This window comes from Syngnathus scovelli, chromosome 4, assembly GCF_024217435.2.
Source record: "Syngnathus scovelli strain Florida chromosome 4, RoL_Ssco_1.2, whole genome shotgun sequence".
NCBI classification, from domain to species: Eukaryota; Metazoa; Chordata; class Actinopteri; order Syngnathiformes; family Syngnathidae; genus Syngnathus; species Syngnathus scovelli.
In genome coordinates, this window is record NC_090850.1 from 12,595,349 (window position 1) to 12,618,264 (window position 22,916).

At 40.0% G+C, this 22,916-nt stretch overlaps 3 protein-coding genes and 1 long non-coding RNA gene across 5 annotated transcripts; 3 read left to right on the top strand and 1 right to left on the bottom strand.

Annotated features, from left to right (window-relative positions):
* Position 1: 1 nt before the first annotated feature.
* On the top strand, positions 2-3,793 carry ctxn2 (cortexin 2). The gene is made up of 2 exons (XM_049718767.1): positions 2-474; positions 1,260-3,793. The coding sequence occupies exon 2, from the start codon at positions 1,320-1,322 to the stop codon at positions 1,563-1,565; it is 246 nt and encodes an 81-aa protein (XP_049574724.1). The 5' UTR covers positions 2-474; positions 1,260-1,319; the 3' UTR covers positions 1,566-3,793.
* Positions 3,794-8,081: 4,288 nt separating this feature from the next.
* slc12a1 (solute carrier family 12 member 1) lies at positions 8,082-20,706 on the top strand. Of its 2 annotated transcripts, XM_049718761.2 has the most exons (26): positions 8,082-8,327; positions 10,033-10,176; positions 10,638-10,713; positions 11,295-11,390; positions 11,466-11,605; positions 12,058-12,168; positions 12,270-12,381; positions 13,261-13,388; positions 13,509-13,593; positions 13,757-13,914; positions 14,001-14,108; positions 14,626-14,749; positions 14,878-14,979; positions 15,426-15,581; positions 15,664-15,763; positions 16,197-16,308; positions 16,393-16,533; positions 17,515-17,621; positions 17,726-17,808; positions 18,056-18,178; positions 18,774-18,902; positions 18,998-19,109; positions 19,280-19,366; positions 19,439-19,574; positions 19,870-19,937; positions 20,020-20,706. In XM_049718761.2, exons 1-26 carry the CDS (start codon positions 8,082-8,084, stop codon positions 20,153-20,155), a joined length of 3,120 nt encoding a protein of 1,039 aa, XP_049574718.1. In that variant the 3' UTR covers positions 20,156-20,706. The 2 variants fall into 2 exon arrangements, with proteins under 2 accessions (XP_049574718.1, XP_049574717.1); XM_049718760.2 differs by having other exon boundaries at positions 19,280-19,574.
* Positions 8,872-21,214, bottom strand: LOC125967579 (uncharacterized). The gene is made up of 6 exons (XR_011086767.1): positions 20,992-21,214; positions 16,293-20,223; positions 15,645-15,732; positions 11,717-11,820; positions 11,480-11,626; positions 8,872-10,157 (listed from the first exon to the last, which is right to left on the bottom strand). It is a non-coding gene; the product is annotated as an uncharacterized lncRNA (long non-coding RNA).
* Positions 20,807-22,902, top strand: dut (deoxyuridine triphosphatase). The gene is made up of 7 exons (XM_049718766.1): positions 20,807-20,966; positions 21,446-21,593; positions 21,744-21,835; positions 21,951-21,995; positions 22,131-22,205; positions 22,634-22,704; positions 22,792-22,902. The coding sequence occupies exons 1-7, from the start codon at positions 20,876-20,878 to the stop codon at positions 22,846-22,848; spliced, it is 579 nt and encodes a 192-aa protein (XP_049574723.1). The 5' UTR covers positions 20,807-20,875; the 3' UTR covers positions 22,849-22,902.
* Positions 22,903-22,916: the final 14 nt, after the last annotated feature.

The window sequence follows — 22,916 nt, forward strand, 5'->3', positions numbered from 1 at the left end:
TGAGGTAGAAATCACAAACACACCCAGTCTGCAAAGATGCAAAGGGAGGAGACGGAAGATCGCTTGTTTATGTGCCGCTGCGGCCATCCTTGCGCTGCTGAGGGAGGAATGTTGTGAATGAGTGAGGCAGCAGGGCAGCTGAGTGAGACTAACAAGTGGTTGCCATGCAGCAGCGGCGTGTGCGTTGCTTTAGGGAGAGATAGAGATAGGGAATGATAATGAGCAGGAGGCAGCAAGTAAGGCGGCACAAGGATGAGCAGCAGCATCCCTGAGACGCATCCAGTCTTGAGCTTCCCTCCCTCGCCTCTCGGCTATTGCTTCCTACCTCTTTGGATTTTTTTTTTGTTTTGGTGAGACACGAGGCTTCAACATGCTAATAGTGGTCGGTTTCATGGATATATTTGTGCGGCGTCTGAGAGGGAGGACCTCTGCAGAAGTGCTATCAACAGGTCTGTGAATAGCACCATAATGACGGTAAGACATCTGCTTTCCCCCTCAAGACACTCTTCTCACTCTCTCTCTCTCGCTCCCTCACTCTCTCTCTCTCTCTCTTGCCATGCATACCTGTGTCTTACTAATCATCCTATTTTCCTCTCCTGTGTCTTTCAATTCATTCCACCATCTATTTCATTCACTTGGGCCACCTGCTGCTTGGAAAAAATTTGTGGACAAATGAGTGGCAGAGGTTGACTTGCAGCAAATGTTTGCATTCGTTGTTTCATGCCTAATGGAATTACACACTGTCTGGCAGACATATGCGCCTATGCAACAGGTCATGTTTCCAGAAAGTAACATACAGTCCATAGCGCCATGCCCCAATGCGATGTTTTCATGGTTATTGCTTAGCCTGTGTTTAATATCTGACGATAAGCACTGCGACACACTGGGATTCAAACTCAGCTCAAAGCTATGTGGTCATGCTTTGGGCGAAGATGTCTTCTTATTGCTGTAACTTCATGAAGCCCCCCCTCACACTCACACACACATATAAAATTCAGTGTTTTACCTCCTTCAATCTCTGCAACATTGTGCCAAGGTGGAGCGATCGAAGTTTTTCTCCTAACATAACTGAAAGAAGCTATTTATAGATTCCTTCACCCTTCATGAGTCATGGTTAGTTCTCATGTGCATTGCAAATAATCTATATTGAACATATTGCCGAGCCCTCCGTACCTTTATTGCTGATGATTAGTAGCGTTACAGGCTGTTTAAATGGATCTATCTGCACAAGAGTCCCAAATCACGTCATCTCTGTCTAGGTAACATGCAACCAGTGACCCCGTCAGAGGAGAGATGAGGCACCGAAGTGTTGATTTACAATGTGTAGCGTCCACTACAACCACTCCCTGGCTGCCATGAGCGGAAACGACATGATGGCGCACTCCCTGACTCTGGAACAGAAGACGGCGTTTGCCTTCGTAGGAATGCTACTAGTGTTCCTGGGACTGCTGATAGTGAGGTGCTTCAGGATCCTTCTGGACCCCTACAGCAGCATGCCATCTTCCAACTGGGCAGACGGCATCGAAGGGCTGGAGAAAGGGACGTTTGAGTATGCCCTGACTTAACACAGGGGCACCGACATCCGTAGATGTCCTCACAAACCTTGATTATTTTAGGCTTTCATATGCATTCAGTCAATCACTGATGGAACACACGCACACACACAAACGCAACACTGTTATTTACTTGACTAGGGTTGCAAAAGTAAGTTTCAATCAAGTGCAACTGAGGAGAATGGTCGAAGTTTGATATTTCACTTGTGAATCAATAGGTAGTTGATATTTAGTTTCGGGATCAAAATATAGTTGTTCTACAGATTATCCGTGCCATGTGATAGCTGTGGTCTCTGAGGGCGCCTGCAATAAATTGTGTGGATGAGACAGAGGAATACACAGTGGGATTTACAAATGGAGATTTGGCTGTTTTAAAGAAAATTATTCTACAGGATTCTTCATTTTGGTTTACGTAATGTTTGCAACTAACTTACAATTTTGCAAACTTTACATTCTGTCTGTTCATTCCCATCCAAAGTTGTCACCATTGAATGTTTACAGAATTTCAGAACCAACATGTCTATGATGGCCCAAAAAAAGACAATATTCGGCCACCATCCTCGACTTGCATCTGAACTTGAGTGACATCTGCAGACTTTCCGCAAAGTTTAGAGGTGTGCTTTTAGGATTTGTTTTTCATCATTCTTCTAGAAGCACATTTGTGAGGCTATTTCTATGCTTTTGATTTTGTGAGAACATTTCTGGATGGCACCTTCATGTTCCAAAATGAAAGCGCACCAATACACAAAGAAAGGTCAATTGTGGATTAACTTGACTGCCTTTAACTGAGTCCCGAGCTCAACTCTATAAAACATCTTTTGGATGAATTAGAGTGGAAAAGGAGAGCCGGGCTTTCTCGTCCAACATCAGTGCGAGACATCATAAATGCCTTTCTGGAAGAATGGTCAAATGTCTCGTAAACTTTCTCCTAGACCTTGTGGAAAACATTCCCAGACTGAATCTTTGTATGAAGAACGAGATGCTATACTATCATATGCAAGTCAAGGCAGGTGAGCAAATACTTTTGGCAATATACTGTAGTGTTGCTCTTCTCTTCAGTCAGCCAAGAGTGGTTGGTTACTGCGTCTACATGGTGTGGGAGGGAGTGTGTGGCAAATGCTGTGTCATATTCTCCTTCAGCTCATCAACTGGCACGGAAATGGCTGAAGCTCCCTTTAACCCTCGCCCAATAGCTGAATGTGTGCAGACGATCACAGCAAGAGGAGGACGCGCAAGAGTTGTGCGGTACACCGCTGTATTATTCCCATGTAGACTCAGGGATAAGTTTCCAAAAGTGATCTCTGAATGGAAAAAACGACTGCACATCTGCAGGGCGGAATCCGTCCTGCACAAGAATGTACGCGATTGGATACAGGGTATCGATGTGAAACTATCATGTGGATTGTGTAGGCCAATCAAATCCAATCCGCTGGTGAATTAAAGACATGCTGCTACTGCTGCTGCTATATACGGATCGGTTTGAGAAGCCACATAAGGGACGGCAAACTGATTTGTATTATGGTGTTACTGTTTCTTAATGATGCAAAATTCAGAGTTTGTACTGCTGCTGTTGAATGATGGCTTACTGTTTGGTGCCAAAGTCTGAGCGAAAGAAACACGTTTACTATCCATTTCATCTGTCCGGAATGACAAATGATAAAGAATGTCTGTCAAGAATCCTGTCCAAATGTTGGCTGGTGGAGCTGAAGGAACAAAATGAGGATTAAGGAGCAGGAAAGGATTCATTTTCGATCTTTTAGTGCTGCTAGACTCTCGCGACCTGTCTGCATAGGAGAAGGTCACACTGGAAATGGACATTTATGAGCACTGTAGAGGAAGCCGTTGTCTATTCTCAGCCAAGCCCATTCCACCTTCCAGACAAGACAAGACTGGATGGTTTTAGACTGTGCATCAGTCACGTGGCAGGCTGGTCAACGTTTGGGGCGTTTCCTTTGCAATTATCTACACTTTCTCCGTAGTGCTGTGAATCTGCCTTACTGTGACCTTCAATGGGTTTATGTGCCTTCATCTAGAAACATTAGAGCTCCTGTATATGTTGTGTGGGCCTGCGTAACATATCATGATGATAGATATGCGGACCTGTTGCCTACTCAGCTGGTGGAAGAGTTTCTTGATGACATTCGACTCAATGATGTAAAAATAAATGGAGTTTCTTCACTTAACTGTGTGAATTAGGAAGCTTTGTGTGAGAAATAAAGGTATGTAGTCAAGTTCTTGTATATCAGACGTGTCAAACTCATTGTTGTGCTGAGATATTTCTACAGGTACAGGACACAATTGCCCCCCCAATGATTGACAGAGGGACAGAAAGGCGATAGATAGATAGATAGATAGATAGATAGATAGATAGATAGATAGATAGATAGATAGATAGATAGATAGATAGATAGATAGATAGATAGATAGATAGATAGATAGATAGATAGATAGATAGATAGATAGATAGATAGATAGATAGATAGATAGATCAAAATATTAAAAAAAGGAAAATCCTAAAAGTGCGTTTAATTTAGTTGGGGAGAAAAAAATCCCACCTGCACGTCACAATCATTAGCAATGATGTTTATACTTTGTACGACCCTTTTTTGCCAATAAAACAGCACCTTATCTTCTCCGACAATGATTCACAAGAAGGGAGAATACAGAAAGGGAGAATACAGAAAGAGTGATTTTCTACCATTTCTCTTGGCACAATTTATGTAAATTATCCAGCAAGTTCGGTCCGCTCCTCTGCATTCTCACCTTTAACATTCTCTCCACAGGTTTTCAAAGGTTTGAGGGACGTATATAATAACATGCATTGCCTATCGGCTCACATGGCAGCCATTTTACGTTGCCTCTTTTACTGACAACTTCTCTATTTTTTTTTTTTTTTTTACTGAAAAGACGTTATTGGTGCTTTTTTTTACGTCATTGTGTATGGAATCATGAGAGCTTCATGGATAGCAAAACTCACAGACTGCATCGACCACTCAAGAGAATATATTATCCCAGGATCCCGAATGGTGACTTACAAAAGTTACATCAACATTTCATAATGATCTCTTTCTTGATTGACCTTTCTTTTATTTCATTGTTTGTGGCTCTGATAACATGACACAGATTGATCTTTGAAAATAGGGCTCTGAGAAATACATTTGGAGAAATTTTATAATTTCATTCTTAGCAATGAAATGTGCAGCTTCTTCCAGACTTATTGGTACAAAAAATGATGTGAAAACGAAGCTGAGAAATTCAAGCATTCATGCTAAGCGTGCTTAGACTTTGGCAACGTAAGGTGGCCGCCAGTGGCTACAGCGATTAACGGGCAGCATTAGAAGTCCTGGTTATTTTATGCCCGTGGGTTGAGCTCTATAAAATGGGATGCCCATGAGTGGAGCTTGATTCTCTGCCTGGTGCACCATGTCCACAGTTTTCAGTGTGGGAGAATGTTTCTGCAATTGAAAAAAAACCCTGCTCATTTTGAGGCTTTTAACTCATTTTAAACAGAGGTGCCAACAATTATGGAGGGCGCTATAAATTGCTAAAATGACAAAGAGCACAGCTGAACATTAATCAAAATGTCAAGCAACAGCGTTCCTGCATGATGATTGACATTTTACAGCATTTTACTGTGTAAATCTGCACTTAGACTAAACTAATATGATACTGGACAACAAAGACTGGCCCTTGGAGAAATCAGCATTTTAAGGTCAGAGAAGGTGATTAGAACTCAACTGTAATCACAGTAGATCTTTGTGTTCATTGAACACTTGTTACAAAGTGTAAGCACAAGTAGACAAATCATGAACCTTAGCTTTTACTGATTATAAATCATAAATTTTATCACTTGTGGTCTTCGGACTGCTCGAGCCTTTTGTGTCATGATAAGATCACAAGGTACAGTAGCCTTCATTTTTTTTTTTTTAAACAACAAAGCTGTTTAAAGAGTTCTCAGTTGCTATAAAATCTCAATTAATCAACTTAAAAAACAGCGATTCTAAAATCAGTGCCAAAGCTGGTCATGTTATTTGTACCTAATAAAAATTACCACTTGTCTAGCTCAATCGCTAAATGAGTGCAGCAGCTTTTAGCTAAGAAAAAAACAAAACATATGCATTCAAGACGCATTCAAATGGTGAGACGTTTGCAGATCCTGCATATGTTGAGCTCATTTATTCCTGCATTGACTATGTCATCTGAAATATGTCAAGTCAAGTTGGACCTAACTAGGTGGGCCCCTTTTACTGGATAGATAAATAATTATCTACTGACTGCAACATAAATAGGTGTTCTTAATGGTCATAAAAGTATTTTGTTTAAAAACTTACTTTCGGAAAGTTTCCAATGAAGAATACTGCAGAGAGAAGTAATTTTTTTTTTTTTTTGGGGGTTGGGGCATCTATTGTAAAATTATTAATTTCACAAATAGAGTTACATGTGTAAAAAACACAGCTTTGATTCACGCTACATTCAGACAGGACGCGAGGTGAGCGTTTATAAAACCCATGTAGGAAAATATCTAATGTACGTTATGACCCTTGACGCAACATATTTAAAGTATTTAAACACAAACAATGGAGCAACATATGCTTCCTGAAAAGAAATGATTTTGGCGATACGAGCATTCTCTCTTTATATCTGTATTTTACTGGCCCCAGGTGGTTAAGGGATGCACTTAAGAAAGAGCAGTACAACGTCCATTGAATAGAAGCAAGAATGAAGAAAAGTGATTAATTATTTACATTACATTTAATTACTGTATGTCAATAGTGCATGCTTTTATAAAACACAATACTACAGCGCTATATTTTCTTTAATAACTACATTGTTTTGTTTTGGAGGGAGGCATTTCCATTTTTTTCAAAGAGTAAACATTATTTGATTCACAGAACTAATTCAACGAGTATTTCAAAGCTACCACTGTAGTACACAAAAACAGTCCACTTGCACTGAATCAGCAAATCCATTAGATATATTTAAAAAGGATTTATGTGTCCCTGTTACTGCCATAGTTTTACAGTACAAAAGTAAAATAATTGGGAGACACTGACAGAGTCAAAGCAGTGGTAACTTTTACTGACAGATTTTTTTTTTTCTCTGCACAGTGTACATCTTGCGTTTGTTCACATTGCAGTGAGGAAATGCTGCAGTGTACCATCTCCTGAGCCCTTTCAAGAACATAATGAAGATTTCCTGCCTGCACCGTTACAGCCCGTACAGTTTCGAGTGCTCGGCCCACTGCTAAATCCTAAATGGACTATACAGTTGTTTGAGGTGACCTGCAGCCTCTAAATTAAGTCAGACAAAAAAAAAAAGAAAGAGTCTGATGGTGCTGCCAATTTGAAGGATGTTTATGTCCAGACGGAAGGCAGCAAGCAAGGACCAGGTGTGTCCACCGTAGAAGACTGCAGTCTCTTTTTATTCACCACTAGTCTTTTCTTTTCACTGAGCTTGAAACAAAGATAAGAATTGAAAGCCTGGATGCCACAGTGGAAATTTTCCTCTCTTCAGCATGACTCATTCAGTACTATTCCTGAAGAAAATAGCTAAAGTCACTGTGTTCCAATTCTGATAAGTTTTATTGCCACAGACTCCTTCCTTTCCATCAGTACACAAAACATACGCTGGGCTACTACTTCGTTTCATTGCAAAGGAGCCTCAAGGTCAGATTTTGAGTCATTAGACTGCCTTTCACTGGTGCATAAATCATAGTGTGTGTCGGTAATAAGGAAGCTTGCCTGTTAAAAAGTATTTTAAAGGCAGTTCAGGAGTCATGTGTTCCTACAGAAATGCCGCAGGCATGTTCCTGTAATTCATGGTATCACATTAACTCTCATTTTATGGCTTATTCGTCACTTCAAGTCAATCCACCAAATTCACTTCAAAGACTTTCCTGCGGTGAATGATGACAAATAACTTGAACAGACTTACGATTAAAGTGACCTTTCAACTTTTTTTTAGCCTGTTATGCTGATTCATTAATGCGACGACCAATGCATCTGTTACCTCTGCTGCTTAGCTTTGTGAGCTTCCTCGGTGGGATTTTCCTGTCGCGTGATTCATTTTCTGGTCAAAGGAAATACCCATAGTGCCATAAAGTGCCACCGTTGAACAACATGTTACCTGCACTTCAGATTATTAGTAATCAATTCACTAGAGCTCAGGCAATGAGCTCCGTTATCTCTCATTTGGCATTTTATGACTTGGTTAATCGTTAAGCAATGCCTTTGTGATGGAGCAAGGACATATGTGACAGCCGTTTTCTGAGGGTTGATCCTGAGCGTTAGCCAATCGCTGAAATAGCTGGCATATGACCCTAGGGTGTAGGGTATAAAAGTGGGCCGTCAGAGATGAATCAAGTCGATAAAGAAGAAGGAGTTCTTCAAAGAAGTTTGACTCAGGAGTATATATGTCCATAAAGCGGTTGAATCTTCAAAAAGATTCTTGGATGCCTGAAGATATCAAACCCACACAAGTGTTTTCCCCTTGAATTTTTAAACCCGAGAAGATCCTTCATCGTTCCTGATGGAGAAGGTCAAGTCAAACAGCGGGGAGCATGTTAACCTCGCTTACGATTCCACTCTGGATGGACCGTCGGTCTATGACAAGGACGATGATTTGCGGGAGGTCCGGCCCTCGGTGGCCAGCGCCTTCGGTCACGACACTTTAGACCGGGTGCCCAATATTGACTTCTATCGTAATGCGGGCAGCGTGAGTGGTCACCGGGCTGTGCGGCCGTCGCTGCAGGAGCTGCATGATGTCTTTCAAAAGGTGAGTCATCGTTTTCTGTTTGTGTCCTCATTCATGATCTGCAGTTCACGTTGTGAAGAGAACCCAGTTTCTGACCCTTATTTTAGAATTCATGACAAGGTCCAAAAAGAGCACCAGAAGCTAAAAAAGTATTCATAGTAGCAATGAGACGAGATTGCCCCAAAGTCTGAAAGAATTTTGAAACACTTGTCAAAATGCCTTAAGATTAGAGTAAAACATTAGATTCTTCCTCAACATACATCTCCTTGACCCTCCTTACTTGGGAACCCCTTCTTCAATCCAAAGTTTCTGTTAAAAATATCGATTGATAATCTCTCCAAGTAGATGAGTGAAAATTACTGTTGCCCTAAAATTCATGCAATTAGAGAAGCATGATGGACAGTAGAATAGAGGATGGACTTCAGGAATAAAAAATTTCATTTTCATCAAGGATTTTAGAGGTGTCAGCCACTAGTTTTGTTGTGCGTTCTCATGTAAAAAAAGGACTTAAAAGTGGAACCACTGATTCAAGTGAGATTAAAAATGTACCAATATGATACGTAAAGTCTCTACACAGAAAATAACTTTATTAACTTGGTTAGCGCAAAATTAACAGACATGCTATGAAAACATATTCCAATAGTTTTGCTAAAAAAAATCTAAAAAAATTTAAATTACTCAATGACAACAACTGAAAAAAATACACCTTAGAGGTATAAAATTTTCCAGATTAGATTGGGAATTCATAAATCCTCTTGAATACGACCATGAAAGGATCCTGCTTCTCTCGAACGTTTTTCCTGTCATGAATCCTCCCTGGTTCACGCCGCTCCTGTCCCAGTTTCATTTTCTGCCTTATAAAAATCCCAAAATCAGAATCAATCAATGATCTCTTGGTCTCTTTATCTATTTTATGTCTTATGTAGTCATCCGAAGAAATTAAAAAAGTAAGAAGCCAATAAAATACAAAGTACAATGTGTCGATATCTATCTTTAGTTGTGGGTAGTAAAAGTAAAGATCAGTCAAAAAACTAGATACTGTAAAGTTCAGACACCTAAAACGATCCACAAAGTTTACAGATTAACTTGATAGACTTGTGAAAAAAAGGCACGAGAAGTTATTCCATCATTTGAGTAATTGACACGCTTAAGACTTTTACAGCTTTTTTTTTTTTTTTTTTTTGACCTTTTATGACGCTTCCTATTGCAAAAGAGTTGGGCTAATAGGTCATTTGAGTTTTACAGGCTTGACTGTAGTAGCCTTCTGGACTCGTTTTCAGTATTTCTCTTGGCTGTCATATTTAAAATAAATTGAAAAATGTGCAAGGTTATCCATCAACAAAAATGCCACAAACAGTTCGCTAAATGACGAATGGCCACGATACATAGTTTTGAACTATTTCAAATTAAAATTGCACACTAGGGCAATTTATCGCATTGAAAAGGACACCGGCAGTCTGACAACAACGAAATTAAACGCATGAGTGAGCTCAGACTAAACGAGATGCTGGGGAGTCGTTTAATGCTCTATATTTATCTTCCGAGAATGCTAAAATTAGTTTTGTCTTTTTCTCTTTAGTTCTCAAGGGCAGACACACAGCAGCTTAATGGATTGACAAATGATATATCAATCTTCATCCTGATGAAAAAAAAAATGCACATTCTACTTCTAAGTAAACCTCATTAAGGTAAAAGTGCATGTTACTCCTCTCTGATGCCTTTCCAGCCGAATGGAGCCATCTCTGTCCCAGACACCGTGGAGGATGATTATGAGGGGAGCAACGGCACCCCCTCGGACGACGTGGAGTCTGTTGTTCCCCTTGACAGCGGCAAAGGAGCTGTAAAGTTCGGCTGGATAAGGGGGGTCTTGGTAAGTTATGGTGGGCCGTGACAGGCTCCAAATGCTTTATGAAAGGAGATTCTATAGAAAGGCCATTGGAATATTTATTCAATATCCTACGAGTGCGCTGAACTGCCCCATGCACTGGAACGCTCTTTATCCGCACTAATAAGACAATTCTGCACACTAATAGAGTGACTTGGGTGCACTAGTAGAATGAGAATTTCTTTGTAGAGATGTTTTTTTTTTTTTTCCACTACAGTATGACATTTCTGTGCACTAGTAGAATGACTTAAGTATGTTAGCACTGAGGCCGAACTGTGCACTGTTTTTCAACTGGCTGTTATTAGTACAACTGGTGGTATTATAAAATTCCACCGGTTAAATTCTAATGTTAGTACTTAAAAGGGTTTATAAAAGACACACTGCGTAATTGTATTATCTTACAACAATAGATCAAGGCCTTCACCCATGCTATTTGTCATCCACAGGTGAGATGCATGCTGAACATTTGGGGCGTCATGTTGTTCATCCGCCTGTCCTGGGTGTTTGGCCAAGCTGGCTGGGGTGAGTCAGTGTCGTTGGACAAAATGAGTCCAGTTCAACATCTGATTGGGATTTTGTGCCACTCATTTTGCTATTGGCCTGCAATTGAAGTATTCTATTTTAGTAAAAGCAATGAAGGTCCTAATTTCTTTATCAGAAAGTGACAGGTCAGGGGCAAGTTTTTCTGCTCAGCATGTTATGTCAAAACATTATCAGGAAATTTTATAAGAAAGTTAATTTTGCACTTGTACTGCATTTGAGAAAACTAGGTTTGATTTTACAGATCAGGTTTGTTCTGCCGATGTTTAAATGACCCATTAAAAAAACAAAAATACCTTTTATGCTGTGTATACTGTATATAAAGTAGAGGAAGTGGAGACGGGGTGTGTTTTCCTTGTTCAAGAACATATTGATCAGCACCAGCTTTTGTTCTAAACTATTTGGAATAGCTTGCAACGACGTGGCGATAATCGACGGTTTCAGTCTCCTTTGGGACTCTGTGCAAAGGTGACCGTGGGTTTGATTTTTACAATGTGTTTAATAAGAATGCATGATTGCTGAATGTGTACGTTTGAAAAAGTAATGATTTTTGCACATTCCAGGTTTGGGAATAGTGGTTATTGCTCTCAGTTGTGTGGTGACAACAATCACTGGCCTTTCCATGTCAGCAATTTGCACTAATGGTGTGGTCAGGGGAGGTAAGTCATAACATCTCGCAAGATATCAAATAATGAGCTGCGTGAAGATGAATTATCTGCTTTGTGTGTGTACAGGCGGGGCCTACTACCTGATATCTCGCAGCTTGGGACCAGAGTTTGGTGGTTCCATCGGCCTGATATTTGCCTTTGCCAATGCAGTGGCTGTAGCCATGTATGTCGTCGGATTTGCAGAGACCGTCGTGGAATTACTCGTGGTGCGTAATGTTAAAATGTTGCTGGTCAACGCACAAATGTTTTATTCCATTAGTCCAGCACTCTCAGAAATTTAAACGAGCCATTTTAAAAAAAATAAGCACCTAGCCTACCAAAAGAAGGAGTAGATTCTCATCTTTCACCAGCGCATTCCGTTCTTGAGTAAATCAGCTGTAGGACATGGGTCAGTTTCACGAAAACCAAGGTGGAGCTTTTTCTGAAAGAAAAAAAAAAAAATCATCAATATTTTTTCCTTGTATCTTACCTCCAACTATAGAATAAGAACAAAGAGAAGAGTGCATAAGGGCTTTTGCATCATAATGATTTCTTGATACACACAGTAGGGGGACACAGTAATGTATTATTTTTTTAAGCGATTCAATGGTTAATACAGGGAAAGAAACAAACTGCTACTGTAACTCATATGTGACATAATTGTGTTCTCTCGCTTCAGGAGCATGATGTACTCATGGTGGATCCATTAAATGACATTAGAATCATTGGAGTCATCACAGTGGTGCTGCTGTTGGGCATATCTGTAGCTGGAATGGAATGGGAGGCCAAGGTTAGCGTCACATTGAGTGTTTAGTTTGGAAATCCTCGGGCATATTGTGGGAATGTTTATGCCTTGTATTGCACTAAATTAAAGCCTATTGCCACACACAGGCCCAGATAGTCCTACTCGTCATCCTACTGGCGGCTATTGTGAATGTATTTGTGGGCACCTTCATTCCTCCCACCGCTGACAAGAAATCCAAGGGGGTATTTAATTATGATGGTAAGAAAACAACTCGACAGACTTATAAACGAACATTTTGAGCAATTTCAGAAAAGCCGTGACTTGAGATAAAAATAATGTGCTTGTGTTTTCAATAATAAATAAATAATAATAATAATAAAAAAATAGCAATGCAGGCACAACAACGACTAGCTTTGCAACTACTGTAAGTATAGATATGAACATTGGTAGATATGATATACGTACGCCCATTTCGAGCTGTGTGCCTCAAGTGACACTTATCTCGTGTCAGCACATTCCGTGTGTGTGGACGGCAATTAAACAAGCAAAAAAAAAGAAAACGAGCCAGTTATGACTTAATTTCAATATCTGTATAATGCCTGCATCCCTGCCAACATGGCCACCATGAAGGCACAATGTTTGCTGGGCTGCTACTGTATCCTGCCGTATCTAGTGACCTAGTGATTGTCAGTGACTCAGTAAGATGCAGTGGTATTGTAAATGTATTGGGGTTATAACACTGCAATTATCAATGCTAATCGTTCGCATGTCAATGGTGTTTTCCATGGTGTGTCAACATTAATCAAGCAGTGCCTTTCTTTAGGGATTTTTTGGGCTGTTTTAAATACCAAAAGTTTTTTTTTTTTTTAAATGTATGTTAAGTTTGACAGTAAACCTCAATTGGGCATGGCATTAAACAGCTTAAAGCCTTTTTGCTTTGACAATTTGGTCACTATTTTCCCAACTGCTGCTGATTGTGGAAAAAAATGTTGAATTGAGTTCACCGTCCCCATACAGTATCTCAAGTTAGTGCTCGCAATTCAAAGCAAAAATACTGGATGGATTAATCATGACAACACTGTAATATTTAGTGCAAGAGCACATCTGATGTAATTTTCCCTGCGTTTTCCTTTACAGTGAATATCTTCTTAGAAAACTTTCCACCGGCTTTCCGAAATCAAGAGTCGTTCTTTTCAGTGTTTTCCATATTTTTCCCTGCTGCGACCGGGATCTTGGCAGGAGCCAACATTTCCGGTGACTTACGGGTAACTTTTCCCTCACAAACAAATAGACCAACACTCTGTTTTCTTTACAGAAGAATATTATTGCCATTGTATTAACTACAAATGTAAAATTGGCTAACAAAGATTTCTGTTACTTTCCAGGATGCTCAGGCAGCCATTCCAAAAGGCACCTTGTTGGCTATTCTGATCACGGGTATTACCTACTTGGGTGTGGGTCTTTGTGTCTGTAAGTACATTCCATTTAAAAAAAAAAAAAAAAAAAAAAAAGTTATTTGAACCTGTCTAGTGAACCCTCAGAACAATCCATTTCTGGATGCAGTTCAACCATTTGATTTAATTTCAATGCAAATGATTGCCATTACAACAATGTCATCTTTTTCTCTGATCAGCTGCCAGCGTTGTGCGTGATGCGACAGGAAACATAACGGATCTCATCACTCCTGGCGTAGCATGTGGAGATTCAGCCGTTGCTGCCTGTGAACTTGGCTACAATTTTTCTTCCTGCGCAGTTGAAAGCTGCAAGTTTGGCGCAATGAACAACTTCCAGGTAAACACCTCTTCCTGAGGGCTGACAGCCTCAAATACTAGATGAGGGCTCTAATGAAGCGCTCTTCTTACTGATGTGTCCATCAGGTGATGACTTTGGTGTCAGGCTTTGGTCCTCTCATCATAGCTGGAACTTTTTCAGCTACACTCTCATCCGCTTTGGCTTCGCTTGTTAGTGCTCCCAAAGTTTTCCAGGTCAGTCATTCCCAAACATTTCATAAATATGGAACCACAGTGGAGCTTTGAGAAACAAGTGACCCGGCTTAAGTCTTTCACTAAGTGCAGCACCTCTTGAAGGTGAAACATAATTTTTATTCCTTTAACGGCCTGGCGAAAAATAACTGTAATGCGTTTCAACCACATTGCACCGACGATTGAACACTGACATATTATCAAGTCCCACCATGACATATCTGATATAGAAGGTATTTTCACCTTTAAAGTTCACTATATTTTCAAGATATATTTACGAGTATATGACATTCAGAAGTCTCAGGAAAACTCCATGATCCTTGGTGACTGGGTATTTGACTAAATTACTGGCATTTCCATTCATTACAATAGCTAAAGATGATTTGTGATGCGGTAATTTTACGTTATAAGCGAATAATAAATTAAACTCAAGGCACCACTGTATACAATTTCACAAAAGAGGTCTTCTTTGGATACAATTCAAGTACTTTCTTGACTCATCATTTGTTCTGTGCCTCAGGCGCTGTGCAAAGACAACATCTATAAGGCTCTGCACTTCTTTGCCAAAGGACATGGCAAGAACGACGAGCCCATCCGTGGTTACGTCCTCACATTTTTCATTTCTGTGGCCTTCATTCTCATCGGTTTGTTCAACAGTACTCATGCTTATCTTAACTAACTTAACTAAAAATGAAGCTATTCTGCAGTTTTAAAATTGAAATGGTTGTTTTGTGTATATTTTGCCAATAAGTAAATTTTCTCGTCTCCCCAGGGAATCTCAATACCATTGCGCCCATCATTTCAAACTTCTTCTTGGCATCTTACGCACTTATCAATTTCTCCTGCTTCCATGCTTCCTACGCAAAGTCTCCAGGTGGGTACATGGTGAACTTTAAAACACTACAAGTGCATACTTAAAGTTGAGTCAGAATTCACACGCTAGTACATGTTCAAAAAGTTAGTAAGGGAAACTGTACATTTGCTGCACCTTGGTTTTTTTTGTCCCTTTTGAACCTTTTATTCACCTTTTACATATGTATGTAACCGTGACACACTGCAGTTTATTGTCTATCTATCTATAAAAATGGCTTTGTTTCACTCTGTCGTCTGCTGCTAGTTCAACATTGCAAATGAGAATTTGTTTCCAATCACCTTACGTTAAATTGGTTTAAAAAAAAAAAAAAAAAAAGTTTGATGTGGCTCTTATTTGATGTCATGAGAATATGCAAGTTTCATTAATGTTGCTGAGGGGAAATGTTTATCTAATCACTTGATATTACCATCACACCTAACATGCTCCCCTTGCTCATGTTTCACCAGGTTGGCGACCAGCATACAAATTTTACAACATGTGGCTGTCCTTGCTGGGTGCTGCTCTGTGCTGTGGTGTCATGTTTGTCATTAACTGGTGGGCGGCGCTGCTCACTTACGCCATTGAGATCCTCCTCTACATATATGTCAAGGTCAAGAAGCCAGGTGAGCCGTTTTGTTTGTGCGTAGACTTGTTTAGCCCTTTACCTCCAGTCTGTTGGCACTCACCCATTATGGTCCTCTCCAGACGTGAACTGGGGCTCATCTACTCAGGCGGTGACGTTTGTCAGTGCGGTCAGCAATGCTCTGTCTCTAGCTGGAGTAGAAGATCACGTCAAGAACTTCAGGTAAAGATTTTGCAAGTAAAAAGAAACATTTACATCATTTACAGTTCTGTTTTTTTTTTTTTATTGAGGGCCAGCCATTCATTTGTTGTCTGCTCTTACTTGACCTGTCATCAAGGACCAGCATGATAGTTTTGTGAGGACAAATTTGCAATAGAGTTTAAATTGCATCATTAACAACTGGTAGAACAGGCACTACATTGTTGATTGGTGTATTTTATTGACGTTTCATGATGACAAGGGTTTTCAGACTGTGGCGTTGCGCTTCCGATACATTGCCCTAACACATACCCTTGGAATGGGTGTAAACAAATCAAACTGGAAAAGGGTCACTTTAACCACTGGGTGTAATCAATCCAGCCCGAAATAGCAACATGTTGCCAATATTTGAATTAAACTGTAGTTGCTTGTTGTGACACATACTCGTTTTCTTCAGGCCTCAGATCTTGGCATTGACAGGGGCCACTCGGACCAGGCCAGCTCTGCTAGACCTAGCTCACTCTTTTTCTAAGAACTATGGACTCTGCCTCACCTGTGAAGTGTTTGTGGTAAAGTCCCGCTCTCAGATCTTATTGTTGTCCAATTTTGTGCAGCGCAGCAAATGCAATTTATGTCCACATTAATCTCTCCAGGGTCCAAGGGTAGAGGCCTTGCCTGAAATGAACACTGGCATGGAGAAGAATCAGCAATGGCTGAAGAAGACCAAACGTAAAGCATTTTACGCCGCCGTAAACTGTGACAAATTCCGGGACGGAGTGGAGACCCTGCTGCAGGTCAGCCTAATAATGTGATGTGAAAAAACAAACCAACTGACCCAGAAAAATCTATTTTGTTAAAGTGTAACTGGAGAACGAAACGTACACATAGCAGAAGGTGTTTTTATTGACCGTTGTTGTCCCTCAGAGATACACCGAGTATCTATTGCTATGCTCAGAAGGATCTGCCAAAATGTGCAGAGTTAATGAGAAGCAGGGAAACAATTCCACTATCACACCTCACCTTAGATAAGGCCTTGTTTCATTGTCAGGATTTTTTACTTCAAACAGTACGTAACTTTAAAGGCTATAATTGATTAACACTGTGCTGGATGTGGGCCCCTGCTCGACACAGGATGTGCAGATTGATCTTGTGGCAGTAAAACAGCCCAGCCACACAACTTGGTTTGGGAAACTGCATAACTTTTTGGTCATTTTGTCTTCTCATGTAAAACACAGAAATATTGTGTTCTCCGAAATTAACTGTATAATCTGAGGCAAATTTGATAGGCTCCACAACAATTATATACTACACAGGTTGCAATTTGATTAAAAAAATATATAAATAAAGATATCTTTAACATAATTTGGTTCGGTTTGAGAGTGATGCAAATTGATAAGGTGTGGAAACAATGTGATAGCTAACATTTGTTGATGTAGATGAACCTAATCGTGAAGTCTTTTTAACCACACCAAAGACTATAGACTGTATCTGCAGGTATTGTTGGTTTATGGCACTAAAAATAAACAACAACAGAATCCCATATCAGTTTACAGATTTTTAGGCATGGCCATTTAATGAGCTCTTGCATTGTTTTAGAAATGAAAATTGTAAAGCCTCGTGCAAGCGACTTGTTGAGTCACGATAACTAATCCACAATGCTACAATCGATTAATGGAACAGAATAAATGAATAGAAATTGCGTAAACATGTAGTCAAATTACTGAGCTAATATTTCTCCACTATGTAATTGTTGCGACGCTTGCCCATGTTTACAGGCCTCAGGTCTTGGCCGCATGAAGCCCAACACACTAATGATGGGCTTCAAAACAAACTGGCAGACTTCAGGTTCAGAAGCAGTCCAGAGTTATGTGGGAGTGCTGCAGTAAGTTATTAGCATATATCCTCACACACCACCCACACAGTTCTTATGAATAAATTAAGCAAAGCAATTACATGCACTTAACTGAAATTTGTTTTTTCTGACAGTGATGCCTTTGACTTTGAATATGGAGCAGCAATTTTAAGGATAAACCAGGGACTTGATGTTTCTCATATTATTGAGGCAGAAGGTCAGTATACAGTATTTTTATAGACACCATTTATAGAGTCTCAGGGAGCACTATCTGGGACAATCTATTCCTTATATGAAAGACGAACAAAGTTCACTGCGAGCTTCAATACATGTAAGTAGGCTTTCGAGTGTCAAGCGTTATCGTGGATATAGTTTGCAGCAGTGTAGAATTACCCCTACCAAATATATGACAGCAACCTCAATAATAGCCAAAGGTATTAACGTATCGTAAATGTTCTCTTCAGATGAAATGCTAAAATCAGCAAAGGAACAACAGGAGCTGGAAAGTGATTTCACGTCAAATGGAGGCAAAGGGAAAGGATTGTTCAGGAAGTCAAGACCATCTCAGCAAGTGCTCACCACCCGAGGTAAGGTTAAATGCATTCTATTTGTAACGGCGGCATTAAGAGATAAATCTTTAAAAAAAAAAAAAACACTACTTTAATTCTACTGTCTTGGATTTGAAGAGCATTTGCCAAATGGAAGCAATGTCTTTCTGTCTTGTTTTGGAAACCTCGCCAGAGTCCCATTAGGATATAAGAAATCTAAAAGATTTGTCTAGGGGGGTAATCCAATACTCAATTTGTTCCAGCATCTCTGTACACAGACACACATTGGCACACACAAGGGCTGCATTTTGCCAAGATGACAAGCAATGGTGGAACATAACCCAAATACAAATACTTTGCTTATGCATTTTTTTTTTTTTCTAATGTCGATTCATGCATCTGTACTTCTACTAAAATACAGTGCGAGTACATTTGCCAAATCTGATGACAAGTGTCTTGTTGTTTGTACTCAACCCGCATCAGGCCTCTGTGGAACTTTAGAGCTGAAGGATGTCTCTTCCTGCTGATGCACAGTCATTTCCTCCTCCGTCTTCCCTCTCCGCATTCACTCAGCTATTTACAATGCCTCATCTCATCCAACTCTCATGTCTCCAATCTTTTGTCTCCCGCTCAGTATCAGTGTGCGGCCCCCCACCACCACAGGTTGCCAAGATGAATGAGAAGCTGGTGCAGGCCAGTACTCAGTTTAAGACCAAACAGCCCAAAGGAACACTTGACGTGTGGTGGCTCTTTGACGATGGAGGTGGGTGACGCTTGAGATGTTAATGTGTACGTCTATGGAATATCTTCTCCACAGAAAAAGCAACTTGACTCATGGTTCTGCCTGCTTTCTGACAGGTCTCACTCTGCTGCTGCCCTACATCCTCACCACCAGGAAGAAGTGGAACAACTGCAAAATGAGAATTTTCATTGCAGGGCAGCCCGGACGCAGCGAGATGGATAAACAGGAGTGAGTGGAATCAGCTAATTGTTTCACTATCAATTATAGCCTAACGAGCATGGGTCTGATTAACTGTCGATGTGGTGTGCCAAGGGCAAAGGCGTGAAATTAGAGATGTTCCCTGGTGGTGAATAAACATACATTTAACAGTTTATCGGTGTGCCTTTTCTGTCTTGCAGGATGAAGTTGCTGCTACATAAGTTCCGAATTCAATGCGCTGACATCATAGTCATCGATGACATCCATATCAAGCCTCGTAACGAAAGGTACATGTTAGAAAATCATCTTGGTCCAACGTCTGCCCTTGGTGCCCCATGTCCTCATTTGTATGGTCTCAGCTTAAAGAAGTTGGAGGACATGATTGAACCTTTCCGTCTTCACGAGAGGACCAGAGACAGTACTCAGGTTGAGGCTATGCGGAAAAATCAGCCTTGGAAGATTACTGATGATGAGTTGGATGAATTTGAGGAGAAGGTATGTGAAGCGGGCCAAATCTTGACAAACTGTTGATTTCAGAATGTCATTTAAGTGGTCTTCAAGGCAACCTTTGGTGGAGAAAATGAGCAAAAGCATTAAGTTTTCAGAAAAAGTTAATGTGTTCTCTCTGAGGACTGAATGTTTGACACCCCCAATATAAATCATTTCACAATTGAATCACTCGGAGCAGAAAAAACGCAAACTATGTGACCTGTGACATTGCCACCTGCTCTTTCTGGAGATGATTATTGGTTGAAAGACAAAAATGAGCAAAACCGCTTCTGCTTTACAGACCAACCTGCAGGTTCGACTGAATGAGTTGCTTCAGGAGAACTCCAAATCCGCGAACCTGATTGTGGTGTAAGTAGAACCGTTCGAGCACTATAATCACTTGAACTCATCCGTTGAAGAGTCTGACTCGGAGTGTCTGACCCCCCTGCAGAAGCATGCCTATCGCACGAAAGGAAACCATCTCTGACTTCCTCTACATGGCCTGGTTGGACATTCTGACCAAGGACCTCCCACCCACCATCCTCATAAGAGGCAACCACAAGAGTGTGCTCACCTTCTACTCATGAGAGTCTTGCACAGGAATGTGTTTGCTAGTGCTGTGATGATAAGCCATGTTCAAGGACCATTCCAGAACCTTTAGATGTGAAACAAAAGTGAAGTTACTAATCAGCAACACTTATCTCACTACAGGGTGCCATCACGATATCAATAACGGACACTTATGGATTGTTTTAAATGCATAAGATGCACACATCAAACATTCTGCATCCACAGTCTCAGATCCCTTTGAATAAACACCTGGGACCTGTTACTGCGAAATAAATGTAAATAGTAGGAGTCTCACCGTATTAATCTGTATTTTTGGGAATAAACAACTTTGTATCAATGATTTAACACATAACCTAATTTTTTTTGTTTTAAATTAAAAAAAAATGTAAAATACGTTCTTAAGTTTACCCATGGCATATTGTTTTTCATTTTCGATATATTTAAGGTTTTGTTTAGATAACCATTGTTTTATAATCATTCTGACTTTATGCAGTGTCTTTCTATTTAAGTGTACTTGTGTGTGTACTTGAAAAAATCATTTTAAAATAAAATAAATTTGCATTGTTAATTTTGTCTGTATTGTTTGCTTATATACAAGTCGTCCATCTGCAAGTGGCAAACGAATGAGGTGTCTTCAACGACCACATTCAATATGGCGGGGAGGGAGACGTGTGCTTCAGCGATTAAAGGCTAAGCTAGTTTACGTGTTTATTATAATACGTTTGTTTGCAGACGCCATGACACGAATGTTTAGGTTTCCTCGCGCTGTCAGAAACCTGTTCTGTTTGAGGAGGCAATTTCACTCTCGAATGATCAGTCATAACAAAGGCAAGCACCTGAAAATATATATTACCGTACGCATTGCTACGTGACGTTAGCTTCATTAGCATTTCGGTGAGCGTTGTGTTTAGCATATTGGAAACCTGTATTGAAGACTGAACGTCGAGACGACAGCAACAATACACGCGGTTTATTCTGCTATTCTTCTACGCGAACGTATAAGCAAGGTTGGACGCGGTTCTCATCTGTTTGCTGCCCTTGTCGTATTTACAGATGAACTCTCGCGACATAATGGAAGTGACGTAGCAGTTCAAATGAAAAAAGGGAAAAATTCGGAGGCGGGGCTAACTGTAAACTCGGCCCGCGTATTTTATAAAATGAATCGGCGGGAAGACGTTCGTTGATCATTGCAGTCGTTTTACTCCAGAACCGAGTGAAGACATTTCACTTTTACTGTTGTTTTATTTTTGCTGTTTGTTTTTTGCATTGTACCGATCCTAACATGCCTGCCTACACGCCTATCTCAGAGGTTGCTGATGCCACCCAGCTTTCTTCATCGAAAAGGTTCAAACAAAACCCTGCCGAGGGTTCTGTTCTTCGTTTCGCCAAACTTTCGGAACATGCCACTACACCCACCCGAGGCTCCCCAAAAGCTGCTGGATTCGACCTCTACAGGTTACTTTTCATTCATTTTTCTAAAATCATGCACAAATAACTCAACTGGCAGCCCTTGACATTAAACAATACCCATTGCTCACAATCAAGACGAAACGATAGTAAAATCAAATAAGATTTAGAAAACTAACTTTCTTTTTTTAAATTCAGTGCATATGATTATTCAATCGGCCCAATGGACAAGGCCATCGTGAAAACTGACATCCAGATAGCAGTGCCACATGGTTGTTATGGCAGAGTGGGTGAGTTGCTTACACACACGTAAGAATTCTTTAAAATAAAACCCAACCCAAACCCATTTGTATGCAAATACACAGCAACTTTTTAGGCAGTAATTTTACTGTACTTTATTTTCAGCACCAAGATCTGGTCTCGCAGCAAAGCATTTTATTGACGTTGGAGGTGAGTGGATTGCTCACTCTTTCTACACCACCGACAGAAACACGATTCCTGCTTAATAGGATAAAATACATTAAATTGGGTCAAATATCTTTCATCAGGTTGATTTTAATTATTTCCCTCCCTGTGTATTCTTAGCTGGAGTCGTTGATGAGGACTACAGAGGGAATGTGGGTGTTGTCCTATTTAACTTCAGCAAACAGACATTTGAAGGTGCGTTATTGACTTCTCAAAGGCCAACATTTGTGTAAACTATACTACAAAAAACAGGATCAAATAATTTTTTATTTATTAGGAACTATCAAATTTCTAAAATGTTAGTAAAAGTTGAATGCAAACTTTTTCAAATGAAAGATATGTTTAATTGGTCAGTTGGTTTATAATTTGGTGAATTTTACCTCATCCTTAAGACTCATCGATTTCCAATAAACCTTCACCTGTGGAATGTTCTGAACATTTTTAAAAAAAAAATATTTTAATTGTTCTGATCCATCTTTTTTGGGAAAAAAAATTAAGGCATTATAAAAGGTAGATCATTTTCAGCATTTAAAATTGAATATAAGTATTGATTATAGGTTAAAAAAAATAAAGTTTTTCTCAATTAACATCTAACACAATATTTTGTGTATCCAAACTTCCAGTTAAAAAAGGTGATCGGATTGCACAACTGGTGTGTGAGCGCATCGCCTACCCAGAATTAGTTGAGGAGGAGGTAAGACGCCAACGCACACTACTGAAAACATGGTTAAAAGGTTTTCATGTACAATAATTAATCATTACATGAAAATGTCTTTTTCAGAGACTAGATGACACTGAGCGTGGGACGGGAGGCTTTGGGTCAACCGGACTCAACTGAACCCATTAATGTTTTACAATTTATTGTTATTAAATATTGTTTTTTCTTTTTTTACATCAGTCTGAGTT

What these genes read in the sequence shown, in the direction of transcription:
- ctxn2 (XM_049718767.1), top strand. Translation starts at nt 1,320, where the DNA reads ATGTGTAGCGTCCACTACAACCACTCCCTGGCTGCCATGAGCGGAAAC.
- slc12a1 (XM_049718760.2), top strand. Translation starts at nt 8,082, where the DNA reads ATGGAGAAGGTCAAGTCAAACAGCGGGGAGCATGTTAACCTCGCTTAC. An exon ending in GCTGGATAAGGGGGGTCTTG is followed by an intron (nt 10,177 to 10,637) that starts GTAAGTTATGGT and finishes TGTCATCCACAG; the next exon opens with GTGAGATGCATGCTGAACAT. An exon ending in TCACCTGTGAAGTGTTTGTG is followed by an intron (nt 16,309 to 16,392) that starts GTAAAGTCCCGC and finishes TAATCTCTCCAG; the next exon opens with GGTCCAAGGGTAGAGGCCTT.
- dut (XM_049718766.1), top strand. Translation starts at nt 20,876, where the DNA reads ATGACACGAATGTTTAGGTTTCCTCGCGCTGTCAGAAACCTGTTCTGT. An exon ending in AATGATCAGTCATAACAAAG is followed by an intron (nt 20,967 to 21,445) that starts GCAAGCACCTGA and finishes CGCCTATCTCAG; the next exon opens with AGGTTGCTGATGCCACCCAG. An exon ending in CAGAATTAGTTGAGGAGGAG is followed by an intron (nt 22,705 to 22,791) that starts GTAAGACGCCAA and finishes TGTCTTTTTCAG; the next exon opens with AGACTAGATGACACTGAGCG.